General features: G+C 45.9%; 1 protein-coding gene across 1 annotated transcript; it reads left to right on the plus strand.

Annotated features, from left to right (window-relative positions):
• Positions 1–1,738: 1,738 nt before the first annotated feature.
• NPTX2 (neuronal pentraxin 2) lies at positions 1,739–15,448 on the plus strand. The gene is made up of 5 exons (XM_087878790.1): positions 1,739–2,368; positions 7,011–7,227; positions 9,920–10,164; positions 13,013–13,192; positions 15,162–15,448. The coding sequence occupies exons 1-5, from the start codon at positions 1,928–1,930 to the stop codon at positions 15,387–15,389; spliced, it is 1,311 nt and encodes a 436-aa protein (XP_087734916.1). The 5' UTR covers positions 1,739–1,927; the 3' UTR covers positions 15,390–15,448.
• Positions 15,449–16,273: the final 825 nt, after the last annotated feature.

Below are 16,273 nucleotides of genomic sequence, written 5' to 3' on the forward strand. Positions count from 1 at the left end.
CCAACTGCTTCAGTGACTCCATCCAGCCACCTCGTTCTCTGCCGTCCCCTTCTTCTTTTGTCCTCAATCTTTCCCAGCATTAGGCTCTTCTCCAGGGAGTCCTTCTTTCTCCTTAGGTGACCAAAGTATTTGAGTTTCCTCTTCAGGATCTGGTCTTCCAAAGAGCAGTCAGGGTTGATCTCCTCTAGAACTGACCGGTTGGATCGCCTTGCAGTCCAAGGGACTTGCAGGAATCTTCTCCAGCACCAGAGTTCAAAGGCCTCCATTCTTTGGCTCTCACTTCCTTATGGTCCAACTTTCACAGCCATCCATTGCAACTGGGAAAACCATCGCCTTGATTATATGCACTTTTGTTGGCAGGGTGATGTCTCTGCTTCTTAGTATTTGTAGTATTAACATGGTCTAATCAAATGCATATCTATATAGACCTATATAGACGATATTCATATAGTCCATGAAGGGATTTCAACCTGTACCCAGACTGCATTTGCAAAACAGCAAAATCTAAATCCCATCTTCAGAACTGTGAAACACACAGGAGACAGATAAGATTGAACACGTCTTTTTTAAGAAAATGTCTTTCCAGCCAGAAAATTACCTTCATTCATACAGATAGATAGATAGATAGATAAATATGGATATGTATAGAGATAGAGATAGACAGAGAGACAGACAGTGAGAGAGAGAGAGACATAGATATAGATAGATATACCGATATTCACTTTCTCTTATCCTGGCAAAAAAACCTTATCAGATAGGAAAAGGGGGGGGGGACTGAAGAAAGAGCAGCTTCTCCAACTGGGAGCACTTAACTGGGAGCTTTGGGTTTTTAAATTGGGGGCCGATTGATTTAATTTATTTTAGCTATCTTAACTTTTATATTGTATGTATTTTAATTTCGGCTGTTCACCGCCCTGAGTCCCTAGGGGGAGAAGGGCGGTATATAAATTCAAATATAAAATAAATAAATAAATAAATAAATAAATAAATAAATAAATAAATAAACAAACAAACAAACAAACAAACAAATAAATAAATAAATAAGGAAAACCTGTCCGAATCTCCCTACTGGCTCGCTCTTCACATTCACACAACCTCTGTAACCGGGGTCCGTAACACATTGTCTGGGTCCACCCAATTCACCCCACCCCAATCCTAACCAAAGAAGTTGGCTTTGCCCATGGTTTCAATCTTCCCAAACCAAGAAACCAGGTTAAAACTAACCAAGACGGGCGAATTCACTACTAGCTACACACTACCCCGAATCTCTCTAAGTCTGCAACGCCGGAGAGCATTAAATGCAAAACTAAACCCGATCTACGCCGCAATAAATAAAACAAACAAACAAACAAATAAATAAATAAATAAATAAATAAATAAATAAATAAATAAATAAATAAATAAATAAAACTCGGACGACCAACAGATGGCAGGCTAAAGAGTCCCAAAAGTATCCCGTCCCTGCCCCTCAGCGGCCGTCCGGATCTTTGCACCAATAAATGAATGAACGAATGAATGTGAATTCTTTTTCCAGACTCGGACCCTCCTCCCTTCGGGTCCCCGCCAATCAGAAGCCTTCCCGCCGTCACCGCCTCTCAGGGTTTCATGGTCCCGGGCCTAGGGAGGGCGTGGCTTCCGATGGGCGCTCAGCCAACCAGCTGCCTCACCCTCTTCCTCGCTCCCCCTCCCGCCCCTCCCGAGACGGCTGGGCATTTTTAAGGGTTGCGCGGAGCGCGGAGTTGGCTCGGATGCTTTACGCGAGGACGGGTCGCTCCCGTAGCTGTTGCGCGTCCGGCCCAACTCCAGTTTCCTGCTCGGGTTTTCTCTGCAGGCAAAGCCAGCCGAAAACGGGACTCTCCTCTCGCTCGCGCCTGTTCCCACGTTCGCCTCCCTCCATGCAATAGATCGGTCCCCGCGTCTGGCCGCTATGCTGCTGCCCATCCTGGCCGGCTTCTTCTTCTCGGCTTGGGGGGCGCCGGCGGGCGCGCAAGACACCCCGCCGGGCAGTCGCTTCGTCTGCACCTCGCTGCCGCTGGACGCCGCCAACCCGGGTTGCCCGCTGCCCTCGGTGCCCATGGCAGGGGGAGGGCTGCTGCCCCCCGAGGAAGAGCTGAAGGCTACCCTGCTGCAGCTGCGGGAAACCATCCTGCAGCAGAAAGAGACCATCGGGAACCAGCGGGAGACCATCCGCGAGCTGAGCGGCAAGCTGGGCCGGTGCGAGAGTTCCGACGGCAAAGGCGGCCCGTGGAGGAAAGAGCTGGGGAAGAGCAAGGACACCATGGGGGATCTGCCCCGCGATCCGGGCAAGATCGTTGACCAGCTCACCCGAACCATGCAAACTCTCAAGGATCGCTTGGAGAATCTGGAGGTGAGGACGGAAGGGAGGGGTGTGTGTGTGTGGGGGGGGGGGAGAGGTCCGTTGGACACGGGAGGGGGAAGAGAACCTCGGGGGTAAGTGAGAGCCCAAAGCGAGTCGGGGCGGATGGGGTTGGGTGGGGTTGTCGGAACCTCTCCAAACTCGGGTCTGAAGTTGGCAACGAGCATCTTAGATGCGAAGGCGAAGGAGACGCGCGGGAAACGCGCCGTAGCTGTCCGTGGTGCTGAAAGAAACGCGCCGTAGCTGTCCGTGGTGCTGAAAGGCAACCCCGGTCGGAGGGTGCAAGAAACCGAGAGTTTTTGGGAATGGACCTGGGGGCGAGGGGTGGGGGGTGGGGGCGGAGAAGGTCTTGAAAACAAAGGATTGGTGTCTCCCCTTGCAACTTTTCTCTTAAGGGTGTGTGTGTGTGTGTGTGTGTGTGTGTGTTTGCTTAAAATCTAGGCTGCAGAAAAACAAATTGCAGGAGAAGTCAACAAGATGCTAGTTTGAAGGGTAGGGAAGAGTTTCAAGACCAGGCTGAACCCTTCCAGAGATTGTGTGATGGGGGGGCAGGGATGGGACACACCGAGATGGTCTTCTGTTTGAGAAAAGTTTCCTTGGGGCTCCCTTTCCTTTGCTCTGGAAGAGTTAACCTCCATGGCTTCTTCCGTTCAATGTTCTCGCAACCGCCTTTGCCTGGAGACTAGGAACTGCTGGTCTTGAGCTCATGGAAAATCAGAAATGGGGCTGAAATCTGACCCCAGGCTTGTTTGATCTAAATCCAAAAGTCTGACTCATAACTCCCCAGCGAGCAAGGTGGCTGAATCCAGCTTCCCGCTTCCTCCCACCTGCTGCCCTCTCAAAGCAGTGGCTGTATAAATCTGATTAATAAACAAAATAAATTAATTAGCTACTTGCAGGGTTCCCAGGCAGAGATTAGATTGAGGAGACCTTGGTGTGTGGAGGGAATTTGTATATGGACGGGTATTCTCTGGATAGGGTGATGCCTGGGGGGGGGGGAGAGACAGAAGGATAAAGAAAAAGAGAGGAAAAGAGACAGAGAGAGAAAGAGAAAGAAGGAGAGAGATAGACAGAAAGATAAAGAATGAAAAAGAGAGGAAGAGAGAAAAAGACAGAGAAATAGAAAGAGAGACAGAGAGAAAGAGAAAGACAGATAGAAAGATGGAGAAAGAAAAAGAGAGGAAGAGAGAGAAAGACAGAGAAAGAGACAGAAAGACAGAGCGAGATAAAGAGAGAGGAAAACAGACACAGAGAGAGACAGAGAGAAAGACACAAAGAGAGAGATAGATAGAAAGAAAGAAAGAAAGAAAGAGGGGATAGAGAGAGAGAAAAGAGAGAAAGAAAGAAAGAGAAAGACAGAGAGGGAGGGAGAGAGAGAAAGAAAGAAAGAGAGAGAGAGGCAGAGAATGCAGGAGAGAGAAAGAAAGACAGAGAGGCAGAGAGACAGAAGGAGGGAAGGAGGGAAGGAGAGAGAGAAAGAGCGAGAGGGAGAAAACTGAAGTTTCTGTAACATTTTGCTTATTGGCTCATCTGTCTGTAGGGTGATGACTGATTGTTTCTGGTCCCTCTGATTTATTTAATGCAACCACTTTGCAGTGATGTGCAGTCACATAGAGTTGCATGCCTTTCCTTTCCTGCAGTTCAGTGCGCATTGTTTACTTCTCCTTCTCACCCGGTTGCAACTGCATAATAATCTTGTGAACAGGGACATAAAATTAAGAGGTAGTGATGGATGATGGAATCCCATTTTTTTTCATGGTCAAAAGGAGAAGGGAATCTCAACATCCTAGTCTGACCTCTTAACATTATAAATCTGCCTTATATTAGAGATAGCTCTATATTACAGTTATGCATACACTGTGTTATGGTGTATGATAGGTGCATATACTGTTGATTAATTTAATAAACAACTCACAATGGTGAACACGTCTACTACTACTTCCTGTTCCTGTTTTTCCCACAACAACAACCTTGTGAGGTGGGCGGTGCTGAGAGAGAGAGTTATCTACAGCTACCTATTGGGAAATGGGATGAATGAATTGTTTGATTTTAGGATTGTTTAGAAGCAGGATTGATTGATTGCTATTCAGCCACTGAAAAGGGCTTGGAAATTTTCTTTGTGTGAAGCTCTAACCTACTTGTTGCAACATAGCTAAAACCTGCCTTTATTTCTACTCCATATTCCTGGATTAACTTGTGAATTCATTCAACTATCACTCCCCTTTGGAGACCTTTTCCCCTACACCTTCCTCTTTGCACGGCCATTCATGGTTTCAAACTTGTGGGCTGGAATTTGTGTTGTCGCCTAAGAGAAGATGCACATTGGAAGATTGTCGCGAGCTAAATATACACGTAGGTTATTATCAGGAGGGTAATTAGTGGATGTCCAGTGGGATATTTCCACAAACAAGCTTCATTTCTCAGAAACCCTTACTGTCAGGATTGCATTATTTACTAAGGAAACAAAGGCGTTAAATAAGTCATGGTCTTGAAATTCTCTGCAACGAAGCGTTTTTTTAACCGTTACACTAGAGAGAGAAGCCAGATAAACATGGAAACACACAGAGGATTGGAGAAAGTGAGGCCCGATCATCCACAAAGCCAAGAAATAAAACTGATTGTACATCTGGTTAAATGGGTAGTCTTGTGAAAATAGATTGCAATGAATACAATCTATAAAATTTTATGTCTATCTCATTCATGAAGGCATTTTCATTTTCCTGCCCATTGCCTGCCTTCCTTCCTTCCTTCCTTCCTTCCTTCCTTCCTTCCCTCTCTCCCTCCTTCCTTCCTTCCTTCCTTCCTTCCTTCCTTCCTTCCTTCCTTAGAATTCAGCCTCCTCTCCTACTTTCCCCTTAAAACCTTGAGTAAATGTAGCTACCTACATTTGAAATTCCAACACTCATTAATGGATATCTGAGGTTGCTTTCCCATTGTGATAAAACACCAAAAGCACTAACTGCTAATGGACAGGTCTATAAAAATTGCAAATTTGTCTCCCCAAAGCTAATATCTTGGTCATGTCTGTTGTGGCTTGGAAATTGTCTTGCCTTACTGAATTTTTTTGAGATATCTTAATCTCTCGGATAGCTAGACAATGTTGTGACCTAGGCCTATTCAATGTCCACTTAAATCATAATGGAAATTAAAATCAATTTGAGCTCCTTGGCCTGGAAGTAACCTCCATTCAAGAAATCAGATTTTATTCAGATCCCCTTTCAGAAATCTACCAAGCTTTCCCCCCCCACTCCTTTCTAGATCTCTCTTGGCTCCTTCAATTGAATCTAATTTTTTTCTTTTCTTTACTGGCCTTGTTAGAGATGATCTCAGATTTGATTTGGAAAGAACGGCATGGCATGCATTCTCCTTATAAATAAGTAACAGCGGACGGATGCTTGGCTTAATGAATTCGTTGGACTACGCAACTATGGCTAGTATCTGCAGACGGCTTTCCCTGTTGATTCTCTTCACCATGTTTGTGTCTTTGCAGTCTCGTTGGCTTCGATCCAACATGAGGGACACACAGAGAGAGTCTCTCTCTCTCTCTCCCCCCCCTCTCTGTGTGTATGTGATTGTGTGTTGGGGGAACTATTAGCTGAGTCTAATAAAAGACGGTAGAATCCCTCCAGCCAGCTGTTGCAAGAGAACAGGTGCCCTCAATCTGTCTTTCCCTCCCAACTCCGGAGAAATCTACCCACAGCAATGCAGATTTTCTGACGTGCGTTTCTGATGGTGGAAGCCAAATACGAGGGGAGCTTTGATTCTTGCACAAAATAAATAACCCAAAGAGGAATCCTGCTCTCTTATCTAGATGCATCGAGGCTTCACAATTCTAGGCGTTTCCACTTGAACATCTGGAGGGCCTTCCAGTCCAGGGGGGTTGGACTAGAAGACCTCCAAGGTCCCTTCCGACTCTTCTGTTATTCTATGTTCTATGATTGCAAGAGCTGTACTGGTATCTTTGCAGTTTCACACAAATACACTCCACACTGTTGTGGCCTACCAGCGGCCTGCGCGGATCATGGCTGATCCTGATGATGATGAGGCTGGTGTGGGGTCATGTCAGCAGCCTGCGCAGCCGGCGCTCGAGTCGGACAGCGAGGAGGCTGAAGAGGATGTGGTGCCAGAGGCAAAGATTCAGCCTGGGCCTTCAGAACCTCCAGAGGCTCCTTCAAGTGGAGAGAGTGAAGTGGAGGAGCCTCTCCTCAATGGTTGAGCACGCAGGGCTGCCAATAGGCAGGAGTGGCTACTCAGGAGGAGGAGGTCTCCTCGAGAGTAAGGTTTGAGGATAATTGGCCACTCCCTTAGCCTATTTAAGCCTATTTAAGCAGTTAGTAATTTCTTGCTGGAAACGACGTGTAATTATTACAGAGCATTTTTGAAGAGTGAGTGTCTTATCGTATCTTGTTTTCTGGGCTGGTTGCCAACCTTTGCCGGACTTTGTTTATTCTTGGTACGTTATAACTTTGATAAGGACCGTTGGTGTGTGTTACAATCCTTGGGAATCTGGAGCTGGGGCAGAACAGATACCCGCAGATAGAACATTAAGATGCTACTTAATTAAACAAATGAATGTTGGCATTCATGTCCGGTGGCGTGTGATTTAACCCCACCCCACCCCTGTCTTCCAAAGCACCAGCTTCGAGGCAACGCGACCGTCGGAGCCTTGCCCAACGACCTTAGAGAGATGCTTCAGAGGCGGCTTGGAGAACTGGAGCGCCAGCTGCTCAGCAAAGTGTCCGAGCTGGAGAACGAGAAGTGGTTGCTCCATAACGAGACCTCCACCCACCGGCAGAGGACGGAAGCGGCCTTGAACGCGCTGCTGGAAAGGGTCTCCGAATTGGAACGAGGTAAGCTGGGTGGGGGCTCTGGGTCTCCTCGAGAACGCCGGGCAGCGGAAGCACGTTAGAAAATTCCCCCGTTGAGCGCTTGGCGCAACCGATAGGCAACGTCATTGAACTCGGTGGATGGTTTTCTACTTTATCTCCCTTGAGACCATTGGTGCATCTTTTAATATTGGCCTGGGTGTCTGTCTATCTCTCTTTTCTTCTCTCTCTCTTTCTCTAATAGTCTGTCGGTCTGTCTGTCTATCTATCCTATCTTTCTCTCTTTCTGCCTACCTAATCTATAATCTATCAGTCATATCTATCTATCTATCTGTCATCTCTCTCTCTCTGTCCCCCCTCTCTCCCTACCTAATCTCTCTTTCTCTCATCTATCTATTTATCTATCTATCTATCTATCTATCTATCTATCTATCTATCTATCTATCTATCTATCTATCTATCTATCTATCTATCATATCTATCTACGGCATCTCTCTCTCTCTCTGTCTCTATCTATCATATATATCTATCCTCTATCTATCTATTATCTATATCTACTTACTTACCTACCTTTCTAATCTCTCTATCTTTCTGTAATCTCTCTTTCTCTCTTTCTGTCTACCATCCATCATCTCTCTCTCTCTTTCTCTATCGTACCTATCTACGGTATCTCTCTCTTTCTTATCTAACTCTTATCTCTTATCATCTATCTATTATCTATATCTACTTACCTACCTACGTTTCTAATCTCTCTATCTTTCTGTAATCTCTCTCTCTCTCTCTCTCTCTACCATCTATCTATCTGTCTGTCTGTCTGTCTGTCTTCCTTCCTTCCTCCCTCCCTCCCTCCCTTCCTCCCTTCATTCCTTCCATCATCTATTATTGATGGTACTGATGACTTTAATGGAGTGAGCCAAGGCCAGATTCTCCACCCTTCCCCTTAAATATGAAGAATTGTGTTAGAACACACAAACACATGCACGCATACACACTCCCACCCCTACACAACCAAGGGTGTCCACAGGATATAGAAGAGAGAAAAAAAAATCCAGAGGCTGTGCTGATATGTCTGAAATATCACTCTATATTTTTTTGCATGTTGCATACAGAAAGGGGCAAAGCTTCCATAGCCCTTCTGGAGCCACTACCCTTAATTTTTTTTTTTAAATTTAAATCACACCCTTCAGACCTTCACGTAGCCGAAACACAATCCGGAGAGAATTTGGATTCGGAAAGGTCACATTGATTTGAGTTATAGAGTAGTAGGGCTCACCTCCCTTTGATGCCTTACATCTTACAACGAAAGGCCCCTTACACATCCTTAACAGTCATAAGTCACTTCTGAACAGCACTTGAGTGTCCAAAGCCCTTTTGTGGTAGCAGATCTGTCATCCTTCCACCCCCCCTTGTTATGCTCTCCTGCTTGAAGTCTGGAGCGGGGAGAGCAAAGAGACGGCTGAGAAATATTGGCTTGTCAAAGGGGGAGTTTTGACCTACATTTTTTGCTGGCTTAGGGATTTGCATTCGTTTCTGTGATTTCTACGGGATGATGGGGGCTTACCGCGTTTATTTATTTATTTTTTTCCCCTGACATAGAAGGCGAACAATCTCTTCCACGGTTACACGGCCAGCCTCTCCTAATTGCTAACAATGCCATCCTCCTCCTCCTCTAATTATCAATATATTGTTTGTTTAGAATTCTTTATTGGCCAAGCGTGATTGGACACGCAAGGAGTTTGTCTTCGGTGCATAAGCTCTCAGGGTACACAAAAGCTATAAGTGATAAATCGTAGTCAACTTTGGCTGGATTGTTCTGTGTCGTTCTTGGGCTGGGCCTGACATCGCCCGTGCTAACATTTTAGTAGCCGTGGGGGTCCTTGGTGCTCTCTGAGCTTGGTTGTTTTCTTGCAAAGTTTCATTACCCAACTAGGTAACATAATCAGTGCTAGGAGAGAGTGGGGTTTGTGGAGAAGAGGAGGAGGACTGTGTGATCCTTGATGCTCCCTGAGCTTGGTTACTCTCTTGCAGATGTTCCCAACTAGGTAACATTATCACTGCTAGAAGGGAGTGGGGTTTGTGGTTGTGAGGGGAGGAGGAGGAGGAGGATGAAGGAGAAGAAAGAGGGGGAGAAACAGAAAGGAGGAGGAGGAGGAAGAGAAGACAGGAGGAGGAGGAGGAGGAGGAGAAGGACTTTGTGGTCCTTGATGCTCCCTGAGCTTGGTTGCTCTCTTGCAGATGTTCCCAATTAGGTAACAGCATCAGTGATAGAAGGGAGTGGGGTTTGTGGTTGTGAAGAGGAGGAGGAGGGTGAAGGAGAAGAAAGAGGGGGAGCAGTAGAAAGGGGGAGGAGGAAGAGGAGAAGACAGGAGGAGGAGGAGAAGGAGGACTTTGTGGTCCTTGATGCTCCCTGAGCTTGATTGCTTTCTTGCAGATGTTTCATTACCTAACTAGGTAACATTATCACTGCTAGAAGGGAATGGGGTTTGTGGAAAGGAGGAGGAAGAGGAGAAGGAGAAGGACTGTGGGGTCCTGGGCCGTTTCTGAGCTTTTTTGGTGGTTTTCTTGCAAATGTTTCATTACCAAAATAGGTAACATCATTGGTGCATTTTTAGCAGCTAATTTTCCCCTCTTATCTGATCATTATCAGAAGGCAAAAATCTCTCGATTCGGGACAATCCCACGTCCTGTGTAGATCATTTTTGTTTCTGGCCCTTAGGTACCAGCGCCTTTAAAGCACCGGATGAATTTAAAGTCTCCCTCCCTCTCCGCACCAACTACTTGTATGGGAAGATCAAGAAGACGCTGCCTGAACTCTACGCCTTCACCGTCTGCTTATGGCTGAAATCCGGCGCCTCCCCTGGAATTGGGACCCCCTTCTCTTACGCCGTCCCAGGACAAACCAACGAAGTAGTGTTGATCGAGTGGGGGAACAACCCCATCGAACTCCTGATCAACGACAAGGTAGGGCCAAGCACCACTGTTGATGAGTTGCGTTCTTTATTTGGCCAAGTGTGATTAGACACAGAAGGAATTTGTCTCTGGTACAGAAGCATACAAAGCAACAGGATAATGATAATCATCATCCTAACAACCCCAATAAGAAGGGGGGAGTAAAGAAGATAATAAGAAGGATAAATAATACTGTAGCCATACTACATTACAGTAGTGGCCAAAATTGTGGAAACCTTTTGGGAAAAGTGTATTTTTGAGGTTTGATGGCTAATAACACCACTTCTTTTTTGGGGGGGGGGAGTTTCAAGATAATCCTATTCCATTGTTGGAATGGCCTGGGAATAGCCCAGACCTTCTGCCTCTTACGCAGAGCCCTCATCCGGGCCTTGCCCAGACTCCAGGGCTGCCCCATGTTCTTCCTCTGCCTCCTCACTGTCTGACTCCACTGCTAGCTTCACAGGCTGCTGGTGGACCACAACACTCTAGATATCTTTGTCCCAAGTCATTGATGGCTTGATTTAGAAGATACCAATTCAGACACCCCGCCTTACTTCTCTAAATGTTAACTGTTGGGTTGGCCAAGTGGTAAAGCCACAACTGTAGCATAGCTCCATTCATTCATTCACTGGGAGGGGGAGGGGAGGGGGTGTGTGCGATGGCTCAGTGGTTAAAAGGGCTGAGCTTGTCAGCTGGAGTGCCGCACGACGGGGTGAGTTCCCATTACTTAATCCAGCTCCTGCCCACCTACCAGTTCGAAAGCATGCAAAGGCAAGTAGATAAATAGGTACCATTTCGGTGGGAAGGTAACAGCCTTTGGCATATATAGCCAATACTGGCCACATGACCATGCAAATTGTCTTCAGACAATGCTGGAAAAGAAATGGAGATGAGTCTAAAACATATGAAGAACGGTTGCAGGAACTGGGCCTGGCTAGTCTAGTGAAGAGAAGGACCAGGGGAGACATGATAGCAGCCTTCCAATACTTGAGGGGCTGCCACAGAGAGGAGGGGGGTCAAGCTATTTTCCAAAGCACCCAAAGGCCAGACAAGGAACAATGGATGGAAACTGATCAAGGAGAGATTCAACCTGGAAATAAGGAGAAATTGTGAGTGAGAACAATCCACCCATGGGATAACTTTGCCTTCAGAAGTTGTGGGAGCTTCATCACTGCAGGCTTTGAAGAAGAGATTGGATTGTCATTTGTAAGAGATGGTGTAGGGTCTTTTGCTTGGGTGAGGAGGTTGGACTAGATGACCTACAAGGTCCCTTCCAACTCTGTTAATCTAATCTAATCAAACTCTATAGAGTCGGACACTACCGGACGGGGGAAACTTTTCCCATTCATTCATTTGGGTTTTGTTGGCGCAATACATTAAAACCGAATAAGTTCAACAGAACCATTGATACGGGGAAGCCTGTGGTTTTGTTGAAAGCGAAACATTGATCAGGGCACAAAAAGTTGTCGTTGAGATGGAAGCAGGAGAAAAAAAAAAATACACAGTGTGACCAGAGTCTCATAAACAATGAATCCCTCGGGAGAGTTGGAGATGAGTTGCTAAGTGACACGCGCATCCTTCTGAAATTGCAACAGTGCACCTTCCTTAGGCACAGGATTTCACCAAAGTCCACGTAAAAGGATGTGATTTTGATCGCCCAGCCTCTCCTTTTCAAGACGCACAAAATTTCCACCCCCAATAAAAAAAAAAAGAAAATATCACAATGATATCGCATCCTGCGCATAAATTGTTTCAACTCCTACCCTCAAAACGACACTATAGAGCACTGCACACCAGAACAACTAGACACAAGGACAGTTTTTTCCCAAACGCCATCACTCTGCTAAACAAATAATTCCCTCAACCAACACTGCCAAACTATTCACTAAGTCTGCACTACTATTGGTCTTCTCATCGTTCCTATCACCCATCTCCTCCTACTTAGGACTGTATGACTTTAACTTGTTGCTGTATCCTTACGATTTATATTAATTGTTTCCTAGTATGATTTGATTGCTTATTTGTACCCTATGATCAGGGGTGAAATCCAGCAGATTCTGACAGGTTCTGGAGAACCGGTAGCGGAAATTTTGAGTAGTTTGGAGAACCGGCAAATATCACCTCCGGCTGGCCCCAGAGTGGGGTGGGAATGGAGATTTTGCAGTATCCTTCCCCCAGGAGTGGGATGGGAATGGGGATTTTGTAGTATCTTCCCCCCTGGAGTTGGGTGCAAATGGAGATTTTGCAATATCCTTCCCCCAGGAGTGGGGAGGGAATGGGGTTTTTGCAGTATCCTTCCCCTGGAGTGGGGTGGAAATATGGACATTTTGCAATATCCTTCCCCCAGGAGTGGGGTGGGAATGGGGATTTTGCAGTATCCTTCCCCTGGAGTGGGGTGGAAATATGGACATTTTGCAATATCCTTCCCCCAGGAGTGGGGTGGGAATGGGGATTTTGCAGTATCCTTCCCCTGGAGTGGGGTGGAAATGGAGATTTTGCAATATCCTTCCCCCAAGGAGTGGGGAGGGAATGGGGATTTTGTAGTATCTTCCCCCCTGGAGTTGGGTGCAAATGGAGATTTTGCAATATCCTTCCCCCAGGAGTGGGGAGGGAATGGGGATTTTGCAGTATCCTTCCCCTGCCACGCCCACAGAACCGGTAGTAAAAAAAAATTGAATTTCACCACTGCCTATGACCATCATTAAGTGTTGTACCTTATGATTCTTGACGAATGTATCTTGTCTTTTTATGTACACCGAGAGCTTAGGCACCAAAGACAAATTCCTTGTGTGTCCAACCACACTTGGCCAATCAATTAATCATTCTAAATTCTAATTGCTTTGATTTTCTTACTGACCAGGTGGCCCAGCTCCCTCTCTTCATCAGCGACGGAAAATGGCACCACATTTGCATCACGTGGACCACCCGAGACGGGATGTGGGAGGCTTTTCAGGATGGAGAGAAATTGGGTACCGGAGAAAATTTAGCCCCTTGGCATCCTATTAAACCTGGAGGGGTTTTGATCCTTGGGCAGGAACAGGTGAGCCGTGGCGGGTTCCACTTCGGTTTTTGTTTTCTAACTAAATTCTGGGATCTGCAGCTGAATCTGATGCGAAAATAAAGAAAGAAATAGAAAATGTGTTGGAGCACATGATGAGCACTGAAGAGAAACATTTCTATTCCCAACCCGGTTTCTTCCGCTGCCTCTCATTTATTTTTCATTTATAATTTATGTATGCAATAATATGATAGGCGGGAACCTCGGTGCTCTCTGAGCGTGGCTGTTTTCTTGCAGATGTTTCATTGCTCAACTAGGTTACCCCATCAGTGTTAGATGGAGATAATAAATAGAAGAGATAATTAAAAACACAACAACAACCCTCCACTCCCTTCTAGCACTGATGATGTTAATGTGTCGGGTAATGAAACATCTTCAACAAAAACAGTCAAGCTCAGAGAGCATTAAGGACCCCACAGTCATCCTCCTTCTTCCCCCATCTTTCTCCTCCTCCTCCTCCTCCTCCTCCTCCTCCTCCTCCTCCTCCTCCTCCTCCTCCTCCTTCTTCTTCTCATTCTCCTCCTCCTCCTCCTCCTCCCCATCGTTCTTCTTCTTCTTCTTCTTCTTCTTCTTCTTCTTCTTCTTCTTCTTCTTCTTCTTCTTCTTCTTCTTCTTCTTCTTCTTCTTCTTCTTCTTCTCCTCCTCCTCCTCCTCCTCCTCCTCCTCCTCCTCATCTTTCTTCTTCTTCTTCTTCTTCTTCTTCTTCTTCTTCTTCTTCTTCTTCTTCTTCTTCTTCTTCTCCTCCTCCTCCTCCTCCTCCTCCTCCTCCTCCTCCTCCTCCTCCTCCTCCTCCTCCTCCTCTTCTTCTTCTTCTTCTTCTTCTTCTTCTTCTTCTTCTTCTTCTTCTTCTTCTTCTTCTTCTTCTTCTTCTTCTTCTTCTTCTTCTCCTCCTCCTCCTCCTCCTCCTCCTCCTCCTCCTCCTCCTCTTCCCCTTCCTCTTCCTCTTCCTCTTCTCCTTCCTCCCCTCCTCCTCCTCCTTTCCTACAAACCACATTCCCTTCTAGCACTGGCAATATTACTTAGTTAGGTAATGAAACATTTACAAGAAAATCCAGTAAACTCAGATAGCACCAAGCTACAATTCAACTCAAAGCTACAAGTATCCTCTTTTTTGGGGGGGAGGGGATATGCGAATTACAAATGACACTCTGATTTAGGTACTATTGTGATTGAACAAGCTGGGAATCAGAAATTCCTGAGTGATCTGTTGCAAAGTACAGAGAGATCTACCTGTAGATCTCCATCTATGTCTTCTAGCAGGATCTTCTCTTTGAAGGAGGAGACGATGTCCAAAGATATGGCTAAAAGGCTAAGATCAGGGATGGGCTACTGGGGGGTTTGTAGAGGTTCGGGAGAACCTCTAGCTAAGATTCTATGCAGTTCAGAGAACCCCCAAATCCCACTCCTGGCTGGTCCACTGATGACCTTCTCAGATTTGGAGGTGGTGTTTTTTTTTTTTTTTAAAGATGCTTGGAAGTTGGAGAAGTTGCCTTTTTCAGGATCTACACTCTTTTTCTTTGAAGCAAAAAAAAAAACACATTTGCTTGGTCTTGACAGATGATTAAGGGATGCTGTGGCTCAGTGGCTAAGACGCTGAGCTTGTCGATCGAAAGGTCGGCAGTTCAGCGGTTCGAATCCCTAGTGCCGCGTAATGGGGTGAGCTCCCGTTACTTGTCCCAGCTTCTGCCAATCTAGCAGTTCAAAACCATGCAAAAAATGTAAGTAGAAAAATAGGGACCACCTTTAGTGGGAAGGTCACAGCATTCCATGCGCCTTTGGCATTGAGTCATGCTGGCCAAATGACCACGGAGACGTCTTCGGACAGCGCTGGCTCTCTGGCTTTGAAACAGAGATGAGCATCGCAAGTCAGGAACGACTAGTACACAGGTGTGTGAGGGGAACCTTTACCTTTACCTTTTTAACCGATGGTTTGCTTTCATTTATCTCAAAGGACACCGTCGGAGGCAGGTTTGACGCCACCCAAGCGTTCGTTGGAGAAATGAGCCAGTTCAATATCTGGGACAGAGTCTTAAAGCCGGACGACATTATAAAGATTGCCAATTGTTCCATCAACATGCCGGGCAACATCATTCCGTGGGTCGACAATAACGTGGATGTGTTTGGTGGTGCCACTAAATGGCCCGTGGAGAGCTGTGAAGAACGTCTTCTTGACTTGTAGCCGTGGCCATTTCCGATCCAAGTGCCCTCTTTTTATCAAGACAATCTTTGATGCTCTGAGATTCCCTCTTCATTTCCTTGTAGTGCAAACGTATCGATCGTTATAATTTTACTTTTTAAACCCGGCTTCGTTAGCTGCCCTCCACCTACTTAGGGTGTAGATCTCTAGAGATGGCCACAAAAGTCCTCTTAAGGTCTTCCGATGGCTGCGTTGCCACGTCCAGTTGCGTTGGACCTAGCCATGGTGATTTATAAAGTATGTTCTAAGCAGTGGTGAAATCTGAAACGATTTACTACTGGTTCGCTGGCTGGGCATGTGCAGTGCGCACCACACATCAAATGCGAGGTGCGTATGTGCAGTGCACGCCAAAAGGAGGCATGCGGTAAGTAGAACAGCGCACACACAGGGTTGATCAGCTGTGGCGCGCAATCTCTTTTTTACTTTTAAAAGTAAAAAAAAAGAGCCTCTGACGATCACGCGGCTCAGCTGTGATCGTCAGAGGCTTTTTTTTAACCTTTTAAAAGCATTTTTGTTTTTGGTTTTTTTTGCTTTTAAAAGAAAAAAAAAAGCCTCTGACGATCAGGCAACTCTGCTGGGATCGTCAGAGGCTTTTAAAAGCATCTTTTTTACAACCCGTGGTAGAAAGAATGCTTTTAAAAGGCTCTGACGATCCCAGCAGAGTTGCCTGATCGTCAGAGGCTTTTTTTTTTTTTTTACTTTTAAAAGCATTTTTTCGGCCGAAGAGGTTGTAGAAAAAATGCTTTTAAAAGTAAAAAAAAAAAAAGCCTCTGACAATCGCGCGGCTCAGCTGTGATCGTCAGAGGCTTTTTTTTAACCTTTTAAAAGCATTTTTTTTTTTGCTTTTAAAAGGGGAAAAAAAGCCT

The sequence above is a fragment of the Pantherophis guttatus genome, chromosome 14 (assembly GCF_059756535.1).
Source record: "Pantherophis guttatus breed Tessera chromosome 14, ASM5975653v1, whole genome shotgun sequence".
Lineage (NCBI taxonomy): Eukaryota > Metazoa > Chordata > Lepidosauria > Squamata > Colubridae > Pantherophis > Pantherophis guttatus.